This window comes from Hemitrygon akajei, chromosome 7 (genome assembly GCF_048418815.1).
Source record: "Hemitrygon akajei chromosome 7, sHemAka1.3, whole genome shotgun sequence".
NCBI classification, from domain to species: domain Eukaryota; kingdom Metazoa; phylum Chordata; class Chondrichthyes; order Myliobatiformes; family Dasyatidae; genus Hemitrygon; species Hemitrygon akajei.
Genome location: NC_133130.1, coordinates 34,842,995 through 34,866,933, shown reverse-complemented (window position 1 = coordinate 34,866,933; position 23,939 = coordinate 34,842,995). Strand labels below are relative to the sequence as shown.

Here is a 23,939-nt window from a genome sequence, read left to right as displayed (position 1 = left end):
TATGATACTTGTTTTTCACAAACTATCATAACCTTTTCCAAATACTTATTGATTGCAAGACACTAGTTTTTTTTCCTTGCATCTTTTCAAATGATAAATTTGTAACTTAACACTAGTACTTTCTCAGATCATGGCATCAATGATTGTATTAAATTCAAAATAAGAATGGTTACAGTTAGAATTCAGAAAATGAGTAATTTTGTAATGGAATTTAATGTATAACACTTTTTTCATTTTAATTATCTATGATTAAGAACCTTGGAGTTATCTTGTGTTTTACAAACTCCATGGATTTAGGCTCTGTTTTTCTGTATTGTCCTTCAACGACGCCAAAATGAAATGCTAGATGTGTGCAACAAACTAAAAGTATTACTGTTTTTGATATTAGTTATTTGAACCAGTATTTTAAACTATTCCATATATGGCATAGATCAGATCAACATTGCATAATGATGTAGTAAACAAATCGTACAACTTATCCAGTTTTGTTGCATTGAATGCATGGCTCCGCACATCTTCAAATCCATTTTTATACAGCTTCCTGAAAAGGCAACATCATTGGAATAAATTACTTTATTAACTAAATTCAAAATGAAGAGAAAACCTATAAAGTCAGGATGTGCTTGTTTAGATTATACAAGGCAACATTGACGGTATGACAATATCACATAACAGTTGTCTTATCGACTGGTTCATGTTATTTTGAAAGCTAGTGAATGGATACAATGAGAATTGTAAGATAATTGTAAAACTTCATCAACAAGTTTAAACTACTATAAGCTAGTTAATATTTTGTTTTCTATGCTCATTTTAAGTCAACTTTTCATTTGTTTCTAAATTTTCTGTCATGCTGCATATATTCTTCAATTGTTTTCCGAGGAACTTCTGGCAATGAAGACATTTTACTAAAGGTTCTTAGGTGGACAACTGTTTTATCGGTCATGAGTCCAGAAGAGTTTTAAGAATGTCAACAGCATCACACTGAAATTGTAATATTCCATGTAAAGTGGTACAGCAACACAACATTTTGGTCTGCTTTTCTACAACTCCTGTTACTCATGTCACAACATGGTTTCCTTCAGGGGAAATCCTGCCTGACGAACCTTTTAGAAATCTTTGAGGAGATTACAAGTGGGATTGATAAAGGGGATGCAATGCATGTTGTATATTTGGATTTTCAGGAGACCTTTGACAAGGTGTCACACATGAGGATGCCCATGGCATTACAGGGAAGTTACTAAGATGGTTAGAGCATTGGCTGATTGGTAGGAGGCAGCAAGTGGGAGTAAAAGGATCCTTTTCTGGTTGGCTGCCAGTGACTAGTGGTGTTCCAACAGGGGTTGTTGTTGGGACCACTTCTTTTTATACTGTATATAAATGAATTAGATGATGGAATAGATGGATTTGTTGCCAAGTTTGCAGATGATATGAAGATTGGTGGAGGGGCAGATAGTGTTGAGGAAAGGGGTAGGGTGCAAAAGGGCTTAGACAGATTAGGAGAATGGGCAAGAAAATGGCAAATGAAATACAAGGTTGGAAAATGCATGGTTATGCACTTTGGTAGTCGAAATAGAAGTGCGGACTATTTTCTAAATGGGGAGAAAATCCAAAAATCTGAGATACAAAGGGACTTGAGAGTCCTTGTACACAACACCCTAAAGGTTAACTTGCAGGTTGAGTCAGTGGTGAGGAAGGCAAATGTCATGTTAGCATTCATTTCAAGAGGTCTAGAATACAAGAGAAAGGATGTGATGCTGAGGCTTTATAAGACACTGGTGAGGCCGCACCTTGAGTATTGTGAATAGTTTTGGGCCCCTCATCTTAGAAAAGATGTGCTGGCATTGGAGAGAGTCCAGAGGAGGTTCACAAAGATGATTCCAGGAATGAAAGGGCTATCATATGAGGAATGTTTGATGGCTCTGGGTCTGTATTCACTGGAATTCAGAAGGATGAGGGGCAATTTCATTGAAACCTTTTGGATGTTGAAAGGCCTAGACAGAGTAGATGTGGAAAGGATGTTTCTCATGGTGGGAGAGTATTAAGTGAGAGGGCACAGCCTCAGGACAGAGAGGTGCCCTTTCAATACAGAGATGCAGAGAAATTTTTTTAGCCAGAGAGTGGTGAATTTGTTGCCACATGCAGCTGTAGAGGCCAGGTTGTCGGGTGTATTTAAGGAGAGATTGACAGGTTCTTGATTGGACATGGCATCAAAGGTTACAGGGAGAAGGCTTGAACTGGGGTTGAGGAGGAGAAGAAAAAAGGATCAGCCATGATTGAATGGTGGAGCAGACTCGACCGGCCAGATGGCCTAATTCTGCTCCTATGTCTTATGTTTAATCCTGACCTGGTGTGCTGTCTGCCTGGAGTTTGCACATTTCTCCGTGCTTTCCCACACATTCCCTGATTTCCTCTTACATCCTAAAAGAGCTGCGGGTAGATTAAATGATCTCCAATGTAGGTAACTGGCAGAAGAATAGATGCATGGGATAGAATAGACTACAAGGAAATAAGAAGGAGAATAAAATCAATGGAGATATTCTAACAGTCAATCCAGATTTGAAGTTTTAAGCAGCCTCAACCTATGTCACGAGGAACTATGATATTACTAGTACTAGTTATTGGAAAACAGTATTGTATAGATGAGCCTGACAAACCAAGAAACAAACTTCAGCCATTGTTAATGGACTAATACTAATATGTACGTGCAAGCTAACCTACGGAAGCACTTGACTGACAGCTTGCACTCAATTTCCAAAGACATGGATGTTTTCTTGAAGTCTCAGAGTTGTTTACCTATATGAGTGATTTCCCTTATTGTACCTGGAATGTCACTGAAGAATTCTGAACACAAAGCAGAAAACATAAACACAACAAAGTTCAGTGGAAAATAGTTAAGAATCGTCAGACTTTTTATCATTGATTTAAAAGCTTTTTCCATATTTTTTCTTGCCATTAACATCTAGGAGAAAAATGAAAAGAGCACAAAACACATGAAAAGTCAGTTTTCATTTGTAATCTTGCCAAATACTTAGGAAAACATAGTGATCTTGCCCCTTGATAGTGGGTCCCTCTTGCCTTCAAATCGTCTACTGTTCAAAGGAACAGCAACAAGTTGTCACACTAACAATTAATAGGTGTGTCATTTATCAGTATCTGAAATGTTTCAGTATTGATAATGATATAAATGAGGTGTTTTCTGGTACCTGGCTAATAGGTTTTGAAGGCTTATTATATCCTCTTCTCCTTTGGGTAGCAGAAAAATAACCTAATTACAGTAGCTGGTCCATGTGCCAGCTTGCATCTGTTGCTTCAACTTGCTTCACATTCCCATTCGGATATGTCCATACATTGCCTCCTACTGCCATGATGAGGCCAAACTCAGGTTGGAGGAGCAACACTTCATATGCCATCTGGGTAGTCTCCAGCCCCTTGGTATGAACATAGAGTTCTCCAACTTATGGCAATTCCCTCCCTCTCCCTTACCCCATCCCACTTTCACTCTGTCTCCTCTTCTAGCTGCCTATCACCTCTCTCATGATTCTGCCTTCTTCTACTACCCATAGAGTTTTCCCCTCAGATTCCTTCTTCACCTCTCCTGCCTATCCCCTCCCTGCTTCCCCTCCCCACCCCTTGAGCTTTTCTCTGATTGGTTTTCCACCCTCCCCCCACCTTCTTTATGGGGACCCTGCCCCCTCCTTCTTCAGTCCTGCCGAAGGGTCTCAGCCCGAAACATTGACTGCTCATTTCAACGGATGTTGCCCGACCTGCTGAGTTCATCCAGCTTGTTTGTATGTGTTGATTTCACCACAGCATCTGCAGTATACTTCGTGTTTATTATCTGTTGGGATGTGTAGGCCCTGTGTCCCAAGCCCTATGAGCTGGAAAATCCCAAGGCAGTTGTGTAAAATCTTCCATCCCTTGTAATTGTTAGCAACTCTTCCTTATCACAATGCAAACCCTATAGAGTTCTGTCAAATTAATCATTCCTTTACCCCAGCCTTTGTGTGATTAATGGAAGGATATGTACACAAGCCAGGCTCCAGCTTAATGAAACTTGGTCATTTAACTCATTTCTTTGCATTATTCATTTTTCATGCATTGGACACAGGTGACACTAAATGAGCATTCTCAAAAAATTTCAAAGCATTAATATTTTTGATATTATAGACTGAAAAATTGGTGATTTTGCAGTGGAACACAGTAAGATTATTTTTTCATGAGGAATCACATCGCTCTGGATCTTCATCCAGCCAATTCCTATTCTAAAATGACATGCAGAAATAGCTCATAAGTGCTCACTTATGACATATTTATTTGTACAATGTTCATTTGGACAGCTGCAGGGGAAATTAGGTCAATAGGCTCCAAACCACACCAATCACTAGTCATTCATGAGATAACCATTTGTTGGCCAGATGTTTTCTCAATCTATCTATGCATGGTCTCTGTGTGAATGCATGGCTTTCCACTGGATGCTGCAGTTTTCTCACATGAACCAAAGATGTGCTGATAGGTTAACCAGCCCTAGTAGGATCCAGAGTAGGTTAATGGCAAAAAAAAATCAAAGGGGAACTGATAAACTTATGTGAAAGAACATACAGGAATGCAGGGGAGAAAGGAGCGGGGAAACTGGACCAATTGAATTAATCACTTGTGAGTTGGCACAGACCTGAGGAATCAAATGGCCTCCTCTGGTCAATTGGAATTGGTTTATTATTCTCACATGCACCAAAATAGTAAAAAGTTTATGTTGCATACTGTTTGTACAGATAAAATCATTACACAGTGCTTTGAGGTAGGGCAAAGTAAAACAATAACAGAATGCAGAATTAAATGCAATGGCTACAGGTAGACAATAAGGTGCAAGATCATAATGAGGTAGATTTTAAGGTCAAGTGCCCATTTTATTATACTATGGAAGCATTCAATAATCTTTTAACAGTGGGATAGAAACCATCTTTTATCTTGGTGGTGCATGCTTTCAGGCTATTAAATCTTCTACTTGATGGGAGAGGGGAGAAAAGAGAGTATCCAGATTGGATGGCTGCTTTCAAAGTTCAAGTGAAATTTATTATATATTGACATAGGTGTAATCTGATAATACCCTAAGATTTATTATCTTGCGAGCATTCATAGTAAGTACAAAGAAACACAATAGAATCAATGAAGAACTGCATACAGCAAGATGGACAATCAACCAATGTGCAAAAAACAAACAAACTATAACAAACTATATAAATAACATGAGACAATGCGATAAAGAGTCCTTGAAAGTGAGATCATTGGGCATGGGAACATTTCAATGATGGAGCAAGTGAAGATTATTGTTACTATCCCCTTTTATTCAAGAGCCTGATAGTGGAGGGGTAGTAACTGTTCTTGAACCTGGTCCTGTGAGCCTTGAGGCTCTTCTACCTTCTACCTGATGGCAGCGGTGAGAAGAGAGCATGACCTGGGAGGTGGAGATCACTGATGATGCATGCTGAGTTTCGTGTAGGTGTGCTCAATGGTTAGGAGGGCTTTACTTATGATGTACTGGGCCGAATCCACTACTTTTGCATGATTTTCTTTTCAAAGATATTGTTGTTTCCATACCAGGCTGTGATGCAGCCAGTCAATATACTCTTCACTCCACATCTACAGAAGTTTGTCAGTGTTTTAGATGCCATCCTGAATTTCACAAACTCCTAAGAAAATAGAGGTGCTACAGTGCTCTCTTCATGATTGCACTTTTGTGCTGGGTCCAGGGCAGGTCCTCTGAAATCAGGAATTTAAAGTTGCTAACCCTTTCCATCTTTGATCCTCCAATGAGGACTGGCTCATAGACCTCTGGTTTCCCTCTCCTGATGTCTTTAATCGGTTCCTTGGTCTTGCTGATATTGAGTGAGAGGTGGTTGTTATGACACCACTCTGGCAGATTTTCAATCTCCCTCCTATATGGTGATTCATCACCATCTTTGATCTGGTCAATGACTATGGTGTCATCAGCAAACTTGAATATGGCAGTGGAGTTGTGCTTAGACACACAGTCATAAGTGCAAAGTGAGTAGAACAAGGGACTAAGCACACAGCTTTGTGGTGCACCTGTGCTGATGGAGATTGTGGAGGAAATGTTGTTGCTAATTTGAACTGTCTGGGGTCTACAAGTGAGGAAATGCAGGATCCAATTGCAAAAGGTGATATTGAGGGGATGACGGTATCGATTGTTGAGTGGTAGTCAATAAGATGTATGCATCTTTGCTGTCCAGATATTCCAGGTTTGAGTGAAGACAAGGCAACTGCTGTGGATTTGCTGCTCCGGTTGGCAAATTGGAGTGAATCCATTTCACCTCTCATGCAGGAGCATGTATGTTTCATCAACAACCTCTCAAAACACTTCATCACTGTGTATGTAAATGCAACTGGGTGATTGTCACTGAGGCAGGTCACCATGCTCTTCTTGGGCACCGGCATAATTAAACCCTGCTTGAAGTAGGTAGGTACTATTTCTTCTTAACAAACATCAACATTGCACTGAGCTTTCAAGTTTTGTTAAAATTTGTTTTATTTAAGATTCAAAATTGCTTAATGTCATTTCCAGTACACAAGTATAAAGGAGAATGAAATAATTATTACTCCAGATCTGAAGCAGCACAAAAAACACAATAAAACAAATAACACAATAATTAAAAAAATAATAAATAGAAATACATAAGATAACTTATTGATAGATTGATTGCATGTCCATAAAGTAACGTTAGGCACAGGAGTGGCTATACATAAGGTGCCTGAAGGAAATAATATAGTAGTGGTAGTTGGGGATGTGGAGGGCTAGGTTAGTGGTTGGAGGTGTTGATCAGCCTTACTATTCAGGGAATCTAACTGTTTTTGAATCTAGCAGTCCTGACGTGGATGCTATGTAGCCTCCTCCCTGATGGGAGTGGAATAAACAGTCCATGAGCAGGGTGGATGGTATGCTTCATGATGTTACTGGCCCTTTTCCAGCACCTTTCTGTATATACAGTATGTCCTTGATGATGGGTAGGCTGGTACTGTCATCAGCAACAAAATGACAATAGTTTAGCCTTGTACTTGGCATCCCCATCACACATGAGAATGCCACACCTCGCACATGCTTCACTTGAATCTGACTGACTTCACAAATAGCTACTTATCGCATGGGCAAAATGATGGCAATAAATCAGACATTTTCCATCTGATCCATTGAAATTTGTTGGTGTTTGGTAAATATCACACCCGTCCAAACACTTCAAGTCCAGTGGTAGCACTTGGCAAGATTATTGACTCATTCGCTTCTAAAATAAAAAAGCATTATGTAAAGACACCTTGATAGTGTATCATATTTCGTGCATTGCACTTCCTGAGTCACAGGGGCTCTCCGTTGGTCAGGATTGACCATGGACGTTGTATTCTCACTGCCTACTCGATACACAAGGCAGTATGCAAGCCAGGGCAGTATGATACAGAGAGCAAGCTGTTGCTCAGGTAGCAGGCCCACCCCCCTCCACATAGCTGATGAATCCAAAAGAACAACAGAGATTGATTCAGCTTGGCACCAGTGGCAATGCAGGAGTTGCCAGTCAGCAACATAGGACTGCCTTAGGGCTCCAGCTCTGTACTTTCCTCCCGAAGCCTCCCCCATGAGTGGGTTTAGCCACAAGGCAGCGGAGGTTTGAGATCAGAGTTTTAATTCTCCTAATTGAGCTGCCAATCATAGCCGATGAGCCCCGTATGCCTGAAGCTACTAGTTTTACGGCACCAGTAACCTGCCTTTGCCCCTTCTCTTGTCAGTAGAAACAGTTCTGCCGGGCTTAGCAGCTAAGTCACACGCAAAGGCCAGGAAGTGGACTTGGTTGTCAGAGGCTATCTGAGGCGCACACCACTGGGAGCATTTAGTTGGTAACGAGAGCTAATCCCCACTACAACCACCGGTTACGACAACCTTAAAGAACCACAACCTGAGTCACCCTTTAGGTACTAAATTGGTTACCAAGAAATTATGTGATACTTGTAACTGATTAAATTCAAATTTTGTACCCTTAAACCAACAAGCCACAACTAAGTTAGTAAATGCTAATTAATCAAATGTATGAGGATGGATTGATATGAAGGTGGACCATGTTTCGTTTACGTTCTAAAATGCTCACAATATCTCCTTCATAAGGGGCAGCCTGAGTCATTCACCCTGCTTCATGTTTCACCTTCTCCCTGAATCTTTTTAGTCATTCTGCTTTGCTCTGCCTCATGGCATAAGCTGCACCATTTCATTATTTATAGCTAGTATTTATTTGGTATTTGTTTTTAAACAATTTTCAAATACCTAGTGAGACCAGAGATTGAGAAATATTTTGCAATAAAATAAATGCATAAATTACTCAGGACCTGGAGCAAGAGTTTAAGGAGGTGAGTCTTGGTGCTTGAAGGCAAGATTTACTTTCCAGCATTTAGAGCAGATGAGCTTAAAAGAGATCAAGTCTCAGTGCCTGCAGGTGAGTTTCACTTTACAGGTCTTCAAAAAAGGTAAGTCACCTAACTGTTATTTAATAGGTAATTGGCTAATTAACTAATTCTCAGCAGCCAATAGAAAGAAGGCTGCTTCAAGCAGAGCAGCTATTGCAACAGTGAGCTAGTGTAGTACAGAAGGTTTCAAGAAGTTCCAATGTGATGTTGGGGAGTAGGAGGCCTAGGTGGTTTGCTTATAGTGCGAGCAGGAACTTCAATTGCAAGACAGCTTATTCAATTAAAAAAAGGTAAGATTAAGTAATGGCCTTTTGGAGTAGAATTTGTGAGATATGAGGAGTTGAGACTTTAGTGAAGGGCAAAGGTAAGAAGTAAAGTTTTATTTTTGCTGTTTGTATTTAGTACTTGATTCAGTATAGGCAGGATGGTAGTTAAGATAGTGGAGTACTCCTGTAGAATGTGGGAAGTCAGGGAACCTCACAGTCTACCTCAAAGCCTCCCTGATGGCTACATCGATGGCAGATGGAACACTGTGTTGGGAAAGGTATGATAATGCATTTTGGTAAAAGGAACAATAGTGCGGACTATTATCTAAATGGGGAAAATGTTCAAACATCAGAAGTGCAAAGGGACTTGGGAGTCCTTGTGCAAGACTCCTGAAAGGTTCACTTACTGGATAAGTCTGTGGTAAAGAAGACAAATACAATGTTGGCATTTATTTCAAGGGGAACAGAATATAAAAGCAAGGAGATAATGCTGAGCCTTTATACGACACTACTCAGGCCACACTTGGAAATAGTGTCAGCAGTTTTGGGCCCCATATCTCAAAAAGGAGGAGTTATCATCCCTTCCATTTCACAAACATCTGTGCTCATCCATCTTCATACTGCCTTAACTGTGATAGAGTTCCTCCAGTCCTTACCTACCACCCCATGAGCCTTCACATTCAACATATCCTCCACCTTCTCCCATCTCCAAAGGGATCCTACCACTAAATATATCTTTGCCTCTTCCCTTCCGCCCCCCCCCCACCCACCCGAGCAGGGATCACTCCCTCAATGACTCCCTTGTCCATTCATCCCTCCCTAGCATGTATCCCTGCAAGCAGCCTAAGTGCTACACTCACTTCCATTCCCCTCCTCACTCACCTCCATTCAGAGCCCAAACTGTCCTTCCAGGTGAGGCAACACTTCACCTGCGAACCTGCTTGCTTCATCTATTGTGCCCAGTACTCCTGATGCAGCCTACTCTACAATGGTGAGGCCTGTCGAAAACTGGAGGGAGGAACTGCTTCATCGAGCACCTCTACTCCATCCACCAAAAGTGGAACTTTCTAATGGCCAAGCACTTAAATTCTTATTCCCATTCCAACATGTTGGTCCAAGGCCTTCTCTTGTGCCAAGATGAGGCCACCCTCAGAGTGGAGGAGCAACACCTTGTATTCCATCTGGGAGGTCTCCAATCTGATGGCATGAATATTGATTTCTCCTTCCGGTTTAAGAAAAAAATCCCTTCCCTCCCCCCCCCCCCCCCCCTTCTATTCCCCACTCAGGCCTCTTATTTCTTCTTACCTACCTATCACCTCCCCCAGTGCCCAGCCTACTTCTCTTTCTCCACTCTCCTCCCCTGTCAGATTCCTTCTTCTCCAGTACTTTATCTTTCCAACCCATTTGGCTTCAACTATCACCTTCTAGCTTGTACTCCTTCCCCTCCTTCCACATTCTTATTCTGGCATCTTCCTCCTTTCTTTTTAGCCCTGAAGAAGGATCTCTGAAACGTCAACTGTTAGTTCACTTCCATGGGTGCTGCCTGACCCCCTGAGTTCCTCCCGCAATTTGTGTGTGTTGCTTTGGGGGTTCCAGCATGTGCTGACTTTGTTGTGTACTTGATAAGGGGCATTGCCTTTTTGATGTGCAGATGTAACACCACTACTTGGAGATGACATTCTTGGGGGATTTTTCTAGTGAGGCCATGTGGGTTGTACATAGAAAAAAAGATGGTTACTCTCGTGTGGCTCGATTATAGACCACACCCACATAGTCAGTGGGAACTTGAGCAGGTGTGCACAGCACTCCCATGAAGGGTTTCAGCCGGAAACATCAACTACTGATTCCTCGTAAGATGCTGCCTGACCCACTAAGTCCCTCCAGTACTTTGTGTGTGGATGTAGGTCCCACAATAATATTGAGTGCAAAACAAAGGTGGCAATGGAGAATTGGTCCCCTTGGAGATCTGTAGGGCTGCCCATGCCTTGAGCTGCAGGGGATGAGTGAAGTTTTTAATAAGTATTTATCTTTGGTTTTTGTGGAGGAGAAAATCATGGCTGCCCAAAGATAAGGGAAACAAATTGGGATGTTTTGGAGGACCAATCACATCACCAAGGAGGAGGGGCTATTTGTGGCCTTGCAGCATATTAAGGTAGATAAATCCAGAGCTGGGCAGAGTGCATTTTCAGACTTTGTGGGAGGCAGCATGAACAGCATAATTCTTCCTCAGTGTTGCAGTGTTTAGTCTAGACTTTGCATTCCAGTCTTGGGATTTGAACCCAAATCCTGATTAAGAAGCAAGAGGGTGATGTGTCAGTGCATGGCAGACACATCAGGTTGTTAGACAATTGAATTAAACAAGTATTAAACTCAGGAAAATCTAAAGGCAAAGACAGTGAAAAACATTTGCTCCAGAATATCAATCTGTGCATAAGGCAATTGTTAGGGAATTTTGTAAACAAATTCATAATGTTGATAAATGGACCTCATTTCAATAGTTATTGAATTCAATTACTACAAATTATATTATTGAAGGAACAAGATAATTTCATGGCGAAAAAGAAAAATATTAATATAATTTAAGTTCACATTTCAAAAGTAGCAAATATTAAGCTGAGGACCTGACTGGAAGGAATACTCCAAAGAAGCTCATTTGATTCCAGTTCTAAAGTTCACAGTAATTTTATTATCAGAGCATGGGTAACCATATATTCATAGATTCATAGATTCATTTTCTTGTGGGTATTCACAGTAGAACAAAGAAGAGCTCCACACAAAGACTGACAAGCAACCAATCCCTAAAAGATGACAAACTGCGCAAATAAGAATAATAATGATTAAATAAGTAAATACCATTGAGAACATGTAGAGTCCTTGAAAGTGAGTCTATAGGTTGTGGAATCAGATCAGTGTTGAGAAGGAAACAACTGCAAAAGGTCAAAGTTATAGAGGAAAGTCTTTGAGAAATGATGGTAGGATTTCTTGTAATACCCATGTCTGAATCCACAATCTTTGTTGTCCCAATCTAAAGGGAATTGTTTCAGGATTTTGAAAATAAGATCATAATTTTTCTTAATGAATCTACTGATCTGTTTCAGTGTTTATTGAATTCAGTTTCTGAGTAGTATGGCATTGAAGAGGCAGATTGTAATTGTACTTTACTTCAACACTGGAAAATATTAACATCTCCATTTCTTCATCATTTAATTAGCCTACCCCCTAGTAAATGAAATGCCACAAGGTCAAATTCCCAACCTCAACTCTCTAACAAGACACATTAACATAACATTGCATCATGCAATTTAAACTTCAACTTATTGTCAATGATACTGGCAGATAACACCTTGCATGTGGAAAAGTTATACTTACAGTGTCAAGGATTCATTGTTCATTCCCTGAAATGCATTTTCTGGGATTGATAAAAGATGTAAGTTATCACATATTTCCCTGAAAATAAATGAAAAGGAGAGTGAAGGACACCATCTATAATGTCTTATTAATCTGTGAATGTTAGGATTAATATTTATAGATGAATATATATATTATAATTTAAAAGAATGCAACCTCTAATATCTGCTGGTATGATTTTTTTTTCATTTTCTACTCCTGTCTGAATCTAGTTGAAGCAGATTTTCACCAATGTCACAATGGTAGGAATTGATGTTTTTGTGTTAATTTTACAAGGAAATCTGAAAATCAAGTAAAAATGTGTATTATTGGAGATAGGAGACCTCATTTTTCACGTTGCTGCCAAAGTAAATAAATTTTTCCTGAACAAGTCAATTAAATCCTTTTCAGCCTTTGTTTCCCTAAAATTTGCCAGCGCAGGCAATATCTTTAAGTCTCTTCTGCAACCCCTCTAATGCTGTCACATTTTTTATGTGAGATAGTGACTCAATGTCACACAAATATTTTACTTAGTCATAGCACAGCCTCCCTATTTTTGCATTCTGTGCCTTAGTCAATATAGGCAAGTATTTCATGGCTTTTTAGCAGCCTTCTGATTTAACGGCTAACAACAGTACATTCTGTTGCCTTATTCCCTGTCCTCAAATATTTCATTTATTTTTCTATCAACCCAATAGTGGATGCAGACATGTTTCCTCGAATTTCACTTTTCTGAAGTCAAATATGCTGGCTGAGTGCCTTTACTTTGTTAATGGAAGTTTTATTTTAAAATCCACATGTTGATGTTTTTATTAGCAAACTGATTTTTTTGACTATATGATTCATTCACTAAGCACTTTATAAGGGAAACTGTGGTTCAGTTTCCTTCCACAGCAGCTTTCACAACCATTGTGTCCCTTTGTCATTAGTTGACTGATGAAATTTGCAAAATATTTGAATTAAAATTTAATATTAGATGCCATACATGATATTTAACATGCATGCCATTTAATATATAGTTTTGTCCTTTGGTTTTTCAGGATTTCATATTGTTCATCATTCTTTAGTACAAGAGGGCAAAATAAATACAATAAATATAAATGTAAAAGAAATCCTATAAAATAAATGTACAAATAATTGATATACAAGGACTGATTGTATGTACATATGGTGATGGTATGTGATGTGAAAATAGTGGTGGTTGGGGTAGGTTAATAAGTAGAGGTGTTGATCATCCTGATGGCTTGGGGGGTAGTAACTGCTTTTGAATCTGGTGGTCCTGGCATGGATGCGACATAGCCTCCTTCCTAATGGGAATGAGACAAACAGACCATGAGCAGGGTGAGTAGGATCCTTCATGATATTGCTGCCCTTTTCCCAGCACCTTTCTATATGCAAGTCCTTGATGGTTTGTGGACTGGTGCTTATACTAAGGTATGTGAGATTCCTGTGAGATAAATTAGTCTCTTGTGGTACAGACCTACAGGTTCTCTTCAATCTTCATAATATTTAACATATTTAGTTCAATAACTTGATGAAATTCATTAACCTTGCCATCTGTCACTTCAATTGCTATTTGTAATTGCACTATTTTGTCTTGTAATATATTGGCATGAATAGAGTGCTCTAGGGTCTTCTAAGCAACATTCCAACACTTAGTTCTACTTTCACTCTTTAATGCAACTCCTGAAAGCAGATGTTCACACAACCCTCTGCCTTTAACTCCATCTATTCCCAGCACCAAAGAAAATAGTTCTGTCTCAAGGGAAAGATTTAGGAATTGAGGAAGGAATAAATCTAGAGGCCCATTGAGAGGCTTCTGTCCAAAGATTATCTTCAATTCCATGGTTTTAGACTTCACAAGACATATGGTATATAACATAGAAACATAGAAAACCTATAGCACAATACAGTCCTTTTGGCCCACAAAGTTGTGCCGAACATCTCCCTACCTTAGAAATTACTAGGTTTACCCATAGCCCTCTAGTTTTCTAAGCTCCATGCACCTATCCAAAAGTCTTTTATAAGACCCTATAGTAGCTGCTTCCACCACCATTGCCAGTAGCCCATTCCATGCACTCACCACTCTCTGCATAAAAAACTTACCCCTGATATCTCCTCTGTACCTATTCCCAAGCACGTTTAACCTGTGTCCTCTTGTGGCAGCCATTTCAGGTCTGGGGGGAAAAGCCTCTGACTATTCACACGATCAATGCCTCTCATCATCTTATACACCTCTATCAGGTCACCTCTCATCCTCTTCCGCTCCAAGGAGAAAAGGCCGAATTCACTCAACCTGTCTTCATAAGGCATGCCCCCAGTCCACGTAACATCCTTATAAATCTCCTCTGCAGCCTTTCTATGGCTTCCATATACTTCCTGTAGTGAGGTGACTAGAACTGAGCACAGTACTCCAAGTGGGGTCTGACCAGGGTCCTATATAACTGCAACATTACCTCTCGGCTCCTAAATTCAATTCCACGACTGATGGAGGCCAATACACCATATGCCTTCTTAACCACAGAGTCAACCTGCGCAGCTGCTTTGACGATAAATAAAATAATTCTTTGCACTGAATTATTTCCCAGAAAAAAATTAAACCTGGATAATTTGGTTACAAGAATGGAAGAATCCTGTAGCCATATCTGTGTACCAGTTAAGAAAGTTTTAAGGAAGTTTCTTGCCTTTGTAGGTCATCAAGGACTATGCAGCAGCCTCTAGCCATCAGTAATAGAACACCCAGTAGCAAATGTTCCAGTTGCAGTACTACTTGTGAATGTTCAAATTGCTGTGAAAAAAAAACTTGAGATCTAATTTTCTTAAGGTCACCCTACCGACATTTGAGATGCTAGGAGATGGGATTGACAGAACATTAAAACAAGACTTCATTAAGGTTGTGCCTTTCCAAAGAATACAGAGCACATTAAAGTCATATCATCTGTCTTCCAAGATGTTGCAACATTCTATAAAACTCTTCTTGATTTTACTTTGCTCAGACATTATACAGGGAGCAGAAGTGGAGGGAGTGAGCAATTTCAAGTTCCTAATAATATCTCTGAGGACCTAATCTGGTCCCAGTATATTGATGCAGTTCTTTAGGAGGCAAGACAGTGGTTATATTTCATTAGGTGTTTGAGAAGATTTGGAATATCACCTAAAATACTCAAATTTCTATGGATGTACCATGGAGAGCATTCTGACTGGCTGTGTCGTCTGGTATGGCGAGGAGGGGGGAGGGAACTACTGTACAGGATCAAAGTAAGCTGGAGAGAGTGGTAAAATTAGTCAGCTCCATTATGGGTACTAAACATGTTGTATTCAAGACATCTTTAAGGAGAGGTGGCACCCATCATTAAGGACCCCACCATCTAAGACATGCCTCCTTCATCAGGAAGGAGGCACAGAAACCTGAAGGGACACCCTCAGCAACTTAGGAATAGCTTCTTTCCCTCTGCCATCTGAATCTGAATGGACATTGAAACCATGAACACTACGTCACTACTTTTGTTTTTATTTAGGTTTCAAAAGGTTTCAATAGGTGCATTTAATGTCAGAGAAATGAATACAATATACATCCTGAAATTCGTTTTCTTCACAGACATCCACAAAAACAGAGGTGTGCCCCAAAGAATGAATGACAGTTAGAACATTAGAACCCCAAAGCCTCCCAACCCCAACTTGGCCTCTCATGCAATGCCATAGCAATGACCCCACCCCCACCAGCACAAAAGCATCAGCACCCTCCACCGAGCACTTGTGTGCAGCAGAGCATCAATAAAGACACAAACTTGCAGTAACCTAAAAACTACTCATTCACCCAATAACTCAACATACCACAGGCTCGCTCTCCCTTCCCAATAAGGGAAAACGAGGTGTCCCCGTTTCACAGCAAGAGGGGAGGCATAACAAACAACTTGCTGATTTACAATGCTAAAAGTCTGTTGTGTCGCTTTTTTCTGAGCTCTTCACACACAGAGTCACACTAAATAGGTGCAGCTCTCCGGGCACACAACCCCCGGCAGCTAACCCACAGTTCCCAATGTTCCGTGTTCTCCTGCAATGCTTCAGTCAGGGGCACCGGCCTAGAATTAGCACATCCTCAGAGCGACGAAATCCTGGAACTCTGAAGGTGTGCTCATTTATGTTTTTCACTACTTATTTAATTTAACCATTTGATATACGAGGGGTGATTGATAAGTTCGTGGCCTAAGGTAGAAGGAGTCAATTTTAGAAAACCTAGCACATCTATTTTTCAACATAGTCCTCTCCTACAGTTACACACTTAGTCCAACGGTTGTGAAGCATACAGATCTTGGACCTCTAGAAAGCGTCCACGGCATGGGTAATTGATAAGTTCGTGGCCCAAGGTAGAAGCAGATGAATTATACAGCTCTCATTACGTGTACATGCAGTTCAACTCCTTGAGTGATTATGCAGAAAGTTTGAAGTTAATAACTGATCTCCTTCTACCTTAGGCCACGAACTTATCAAGCACCCCTGATGAGTTATTAACTTCAAACTTTCTGCATAATCACTCAGAGTAGACCTGCATGTGCATGTATTATTATTAGGCATCCGTTAGTCTCGTGAGACCATGGATTTGTGCCTTGGAAGGTTTACAATGCGCAGGCCTGGGCAGGGTTATATGGGAGACTGGCAGTTGCCCAAGCTGCAAGCTTTCCCCTCTCCACGCCACCGATGTTGTCCAAGGGAAGGGCACTAGGACCCAAGCAGCTTGGCACCGGTGACGTCGCAGAGCAATGTGTTGTTAAGTGTCTTGCTCAAGGACACAAACACGCTGCCTCAGCTGAGGCGCGAACCAGTGACCTTCAGGTTACTAGTTTGATGCCTTATCCACTAGGCCATGTGTATGTAACGAGAGCTGTATAACTCATCTTCTCCTACTTTAGGCCACAAACTTATCAATTGCTTCTCGTATGTGTGTAATTCAGTTTTTTCCCCATATTATGTATTGCATTGTACTGCAGTCACAAAGTTCACAACACATGCCACAAGACTATAAGACAAAGGAGCAGAATTAGGCCATTCAGCCCATCGAGTCTGCTCCATCATGGCTGATCCTGGATCCCACTCAACCCCAAATATCTGCCTTCTCACTATATCCTTTGATGCCCTGACCAATCAGGAAACTATCAACTTCTGCCTTAAATATATGCACAGACTTGGCCTCTACCATAATCTGTGATGCCAGTGATATTAAACCTGATTCTGATTCTGCTGTTTAGCAAAATATGGTATTAATAATAATAGCAAAAACAATGTGGTGAAAGTAAATGAATGCATATGGTGTAGTGATATTAAAAGGGAAGATCAGTCTCCTAAATAATTAATTTTCTTACATCCAGATCTGGTGCAATATTCTTTACTGCCTGGATTCTCTTCATGAAATATATGTTACGAAGCCCTTGACTGTGAGGTTCCTTTTAATTCTTCAGACCAGTTCAAGTTTCTTTGAAAAGCAAAATGAACAATAACCTTGGAGTAACACACACATAAAATGGTGGAGGACCTCAGCAGGTCAAGCAGCATCTATAAAAATGAATAAATAGTCAATATTTCAGGCTGAGACCAACCTTGGAGATTAGGTTATGATGCAAAATACATCTAATTTATTAAAGCATCTGAAATATTGCTCCAAGTTTCTTGAATATTTTGGATCTTTCTTAAGTATGGCAGCTTGATTCAGCAGTATAGTTTGCTTAGTCTGGCCTATATTTAACACCAGAACTGCATCAATCTTACCTGGCTCTGAAATGGACATGACATTCAGTTTAAGGGTAATTAGAGATTGGCGATAAATTCTTAAATATTCTCATTTCCACCTTGGTTTTCTCCACAAGTAACTCTCCCTCCTTGCCTTCGCAGACTGTTCACTCGATGCTTAACTCACCTTGCTGTTGTCTTCTGATATTTTTGGAGCTTCCTTCATCATTTTTCTTGTGGTCTAGTTTAGCTACGATAATTGTTTATAACTGTCAATTTGTAATCATCCTTCCATTCACAATTCACACATTTTTTTCTTTTGTACGCTTGATTTATTTCAGACTAACAATTTCCCAATCATCCTCAATTCCTTCTGAATAATTTGCAGAAACAGCAGGCTATCTCTCCTGTCAGCAACTTAACGCATGAGATAACTGAACTAATGGAGGAATTTCTAGCCACTGCAACTAATATATTTTCCAATACTTCTTTTGGTACTAGGATCTTGATCGTAATACTGCCCACTTTCTCCAACTATGAGAAAAGCTCAAGTGAAATGAATCTGCTTAATTTCAGTAGTCTTGTATTTTCAACACAAAACTTGCTTTTAATTTGACAATTTCACTGAAGGCAGCCAGAAAAAAGATGGTGCAGAAATTGCACGGACATGGGGAACAATTTTCAATATGGTACATAGCTTGGATCACCTCCCTCCAGTGCTTCCCCCCCCCTTTCCTTTCTTCCATGGCCTTCTGTCCTCTCCTATCTGCTTTCCTGTTCGCCAACCCTGTATCCCTTTCACAAATCAACTTCCCAGCTCTTTTACTTCACCCTTCCCTCCTCCTGGTTTCACCTATCACCTTGTGTTTCTCCCTCCCCAACCCCCCCCCCACAACTTTTTTAGTTTGACTCCTCATCATTTTTTCTCAGTCCTGATGTCTTGGCCCGAAACATCAAATATACTCTTTTCCATAGATGTTGCCTGGCTTGCTGAGTTTCTCAGCGTTTTGTGTATGTGGCTATTTACATTCTCAGCTGGATAATAAAAGCAAACACTCTTTCCCTCCCTTCCCCCATCAAATACATTTCAATTATACTGATAAGGTTGTAAGGATACTTACAGAATAAAACTGGATGCAATAGAGTGGATATGGGTCACGTCAGGAAAGAATCCTACCCCAGTGTTGCAAATGCTCCTGGTTTAAAAAAACAATTATGAATTGATCATTAAGTCAATTAGTAGGACAATTATTTCTTTTTAACTTGCAGGTGACTATGTCGAAGTTTAACAAATTTATGAGTCTATTATAGCATCAAACAGGTACATTTAGTAGGAAGTATTTTCAAACAAAGTCCTAAATCAGGGGAATATCAAACATTGTTTAATCAGAAATCATACGCACATTCAACAGCATTTTCCCTTTCTTTGATAATGTTCATAATCTGAGGGAATTAGCACTAGTCAACTGATTCTATGTATAGAAACTCCAAGGGGAAGTTTCATAAGAGATGCCTAGAGTAGAAAATACCTGCATGATAATGCATCTGGTAAAGAGTACAAGGCATGGATATTTTCCATGAAATTACTTACTAATATTGCAGAGGAAGTGCAGATAGAATGCTACATACACAAGGTTTACTAACACTTTATGCTTTTAATATAAATATACCTGTGTGCAATCTGTCCCTCTATAATTTTCTACGCTTTTACATTATTGAGGTTTACATTCATGATTCTCATTTGCTTTCAGCACATACAACTTTGTCCTGGAATACAGGGAAAAATACATCAGCCTAGAAATGTATACTTCTCATAGAGAAGTATAACACAGAAACAGACCCTTTGGCCCACCTAGTCTGTGCTGAATTATTAAACTGCCTAGTCCCATTGACCTGCACCAGGCCATAGCCCTCCATACCCCTACCATCCATCAATCCAAATTTTTCTTAAACATTGAAATCGAGCTCCCATGCTTTACTTGTGCTGTCAACTCCTTCCACACGCTCATGACCCACTGAATGAAGAAGTTTCCCCTCATGTTCCCCTTGAACTTTTCACCTTTTACCCTTAGCCCATGATCACTGGTTGTAGTCCCACACAATCTAGTGGAAAAGCATGATTACATTTAGCCTATCTATAGAAGTATAATTTTGTAACCCTCCATCAAATTTCCTCTCAATCTTCCACATTCCAAGGCATGAAGTCCTAACCTATTCAATCATTGCTTTACAACTTGGGTCCTCCAAACCTGACAACATCCTTGCCAATTTTCTCTGCACTCTTTCAACCTTATTTACATCTTTCCTGTAGGTACAGTAGGTAACCAAAACTGCACACAATTTACCAAATTGGGCTTACCAATCTCTTAAACAACTTCAACATAATATCCCGCATCCTGCACTCAGCACTTTGGTTTATGAAAGCCAATATGCCAGAAGGTTTCAAAGGTTCATTTTGTCAGTACAACTCGGATACTTGTCTTCTCCAGATAGCCACAAAATACAGAGAGACCATTGGAGCTGATGAAAGAAAGGACATCAACTCCCCCCACCCCGGTACAAAAAGCAAAGAAACAAAACTCGCAGACCCCAACCTACCCCACAACCTCAGAAACAAAACAGCAACAATACAATCCCCAACTCCCTCACTCACAGAAAAAAACAGCAACAATCCCTGACCCCATCACCTGCAGAAAAAAAGTGACGAGAACAATCCCCAGCTCCCTCACTCAATAACAAAAGCTTTCTTTACAACTCTATCTACCTTCTAGTTGGTAAGGTAAGGATGGAGATGATTTTAACAAAATTACTAAATATATGCAGTAGATTCTGTGTGCAGGTACATTATTTTCAAAAAGCAATTTATTACATGGTATATTGAAAACTTGTTGCTAATATTAACATGCCTAAAATTACCAAGAGCTTGGAGCAAGTTAGTTATAGGAAGAAAACTGAATGTACTTCTTTCTAGACTGGTTGTTTTCCCATAACAATCACACATGAATCAGACTTGGGTATAGGAGGTATAATGGCAAGATCTGATGAAATATCTAAATGGTGCAACTTTAAAAAGAGTTGTAATTCAGATACTCAAAGGAAATTGGATAGATTTCAAAAGGCATCAATTGGATGCATTTTTTAAAGTGACTCCTCTGTGTCTGTAAATTTCTAAAAGAATTCAGAATTTGGGATTAAGTAGCTGATGGAAAAATTGCTTATTGCAAGGGTTTAAATTCAATAATGCAGAAGAGAGCATAATTGGAAGATTGTAGGGAAATTTTAAAAAGTGACTGTAAAATTATAGAAAGTTACAAAGAGAGGGACTTAGGTCATGTCAGATCTGAAACATAAGGACTTTAAAAGCAATTTAAAATCTCAGGGTCTATACAGATGAGCAAATATAGAGAATGGGTTAATTGCATGGTGCAAGTTGGGATACTGGAAACCAAGGACATCACTTAAGAGAAAGAGGTTGAGATCATATTTAAATTGCTGTTTAGATCACCTTGGATGTGGAGAGCTTTGCTAGAAAAATTTGTGCAAGAAGAATGCACAATTTTCATTTGTGGTTAAATATGTTAGTTTATGAAATCTGCCAAATCGCTAATTCTTTGAGAGGGTGTGAAGGAACACTTGGTAAAATAATCACACTCTCTGATGCAGAATTTTAACTTTTTGTATCTTAAAGGCAGAAACAAAAAGCAGATTTTTAGGCCATGAATTAGATACTTTTGACACTAGTTATTTCAGTCGATAAGAAATCAAAGTGAAGACCCAAGTGCAGGAACACCATCAAGGTGATGGCAGATAATCTGAGACATTAGCATTTAAGAGATGACAAGGCCCAAGTTTTAAAAGCCTATAACTGTTTGGGGGCCAGCCATGCTATAATTTTGAGATCTTGGGAAACATTACTGGATCATGCTACAAAGAAGGTTTTATGCTTTCCGCAGGGATCGCTCCCTACGCGACTCCCTTGTCCATTCAACCCCCCCATCCCTCCACACCGACCTCCCTCCAGGCACTCATCCCTGCAAACGGAAGAAGTGCTACACCTGCCCCCACACTTCTTCCCTCACCACCATCCCAGGCCCCCAACAGTCCTTTCAGGTGAGGCACCACTTCACCTGCGAGTCAACTGGGGTGATATACTGTATCCGGTGCTCCCGATGTGGCCATTTATACATTGGGGAGACCCGCCGCAGACTGGGAGATCGTTTCGCCGAACACCGGCGCTCAGTCCTCCAGCAGTGGCGGGATCTCCCTGTGGCCACACATTTCAATTCCACAGACCACTCCCACTCCGACATGTCTGTCCATGGCCTCCTCTACCATCAAGATGAGGCCGCGCGCAGGTCGATGGAGCAATACCTTATCTCCCGCCTGGGTAGCCTCCTACCTGCCGGCATGAACATCCAACTCACAGACCTCCGTTGATACCCCTGCCCCCCCTTACCCCCATCCCTATCTATTATTTCAGTCTGGTTCTCTTTCTCTCTTTTTTCCCCCTCACTATAATCTCTCCCCAGCCCTGCCTTTCTTTCTCTTTTATTTCCCATAATTCTCCACCTTCCCCCAGCCCATTTTCCTCCAACCTATCACTTCCTAGCTCTCTACTTTATCCCTCCCCCCACTTCTTATCCCCCCCTTGACCATCCCATGTTACTTCGCTCCTGATGAAGGGTTTCAGCCCGAAACGTCGTCACTACCTCCTCCCACAGATGCTGTCCGGCCTGCTGAGTTCTGCCAGCATTTTGTGTTTTTATTTATGTTTTTCTTGTCTTTTTACTGCTACTACTATTAACATCTTATAAGGATCTGTGTTCTGCATGGAATTCTCTCTACCTCATTACAAGGCAGCTTTGGATAAATTTCTGTACTAATACAGTATTCAAATAAGAACCCAATGCTTATTTTGTTCCAATTGCTTACTTTGTTCCAACTTCCTTTTTATGAAAGATCAAGCAGCATAAAATAGTTAGTTCCAAATCTTACAGCTTATACTATTTAACTGCAAAGGTAGATTGGAAACCATTTGAAAAGCCAAGATAGAGTCGACATGGAGAGAATGTTTCCAATAGTGGGAGAGTCTAGGACCAGAGGGGTACAGCCTCCGAATACAAGATTTGGAACCCATAAAAAGAATAAAGAAAGAGCATCTTTCTTTAAATTTGGCAATGATTTTCAGAAAAATGGTTTTGAAGAAAATTAATCTTCCAGGTATATTATTAGAGGGAGAATTGTGAAATATCTGCAGAGATCCTGCAGTAGGAGAATGGGAGAACCATTTCCCTGGGAATTCTGAACATACTCCTAATTTATAGATGAAAGGAAGCCTTATAACCATCTGCTGGAGTACAGGGGCTCTATTTCTGTGAAAAGATGAAACAGCTGGATTAGATTATATTTCTTATCTACATTTACTTTTACAATCTTTAGGAACCAATACATAAATTGTAATAAAGATTGAATAAAAGATAATTAATGCTGCAGAAACCACACTCAAAACATTAAATATAAACAGGGCTGTATAAATCCTTCATTTCAAACTCTATTGCAAATTAAGGTCCCCTCACAAGTATCTCAGCTGTGGTAGGTTCCTGAAAGCTTCTTGGTCAATTTTCACCAGATGTTTTGTATTCTGAATTGAACTGGAAAGAGAAAGATGGAATAAATTTGAATTAATAGAGCAATAAGTGATAGAATGGATATTATTCAAAGAAGCATACAAGAATCTGATTAATTAATAGCTTAATTATTCATAAGTGATCTTTGGTTTGAAAATGCAGTCAATTTGGACAAAATAAGAACTTACTGAATACTTCTCCCACTTTTCACATTAACCAACTGTAGCCCTATCCTCAGCTACAAGTATTGACATTTTGTTTGATTTGCAGACACGTCCAACTGTCCATGCTTTAGATGTGAGGCTAATCTCTGGGCATGAGTCAAGCTTCATTCCACCACAAAAAATTCCACATATGTATACTTTTCATCTCAAGATGGTGAGTTGCTGTCAAGAGCAGAAATATGGGCTGATATGAATTTTTAACCTTGTTTAATTAAGGAACTAAGTCAATTATAGAATCCCTACAAGTTGGT

General features: G+C 40.0%; 1 protein-coding gene across 1 annotated transcript in view; it reads right to left on the bottom strand.

Annotated features, from left to right (window-relative positions):
• Positions 1-23,939, bottom strand: part of LOC140730338 (lutropin-choriogonadotropic hormone receptor-like) — a 126,721-nt gene that overhangs the window by 14,424 nt on the left and 88,358 nt on the right. Inside the window, exons 4-7 of the mRNA XM_073050617.1 lie at positions 23,414-23,488; positions 18,959-19,033; positions 12,096-12,173; positions 473-541 (exon numbers count right to left, since the gene is read on the bottom strand). Coding sequence (XP_072906718.1) covers positions 473-541; positions 12,096-12,173; positions 18,959-19,033; positions 23,414-23,488 — 297 coding nt within the window. The remainder of the gene's footprint in view (positions 1-472; positions 542-12,095; positions 12,174-18,958; positions 19,034-23,413; positions 23,489-23,939) is intronic.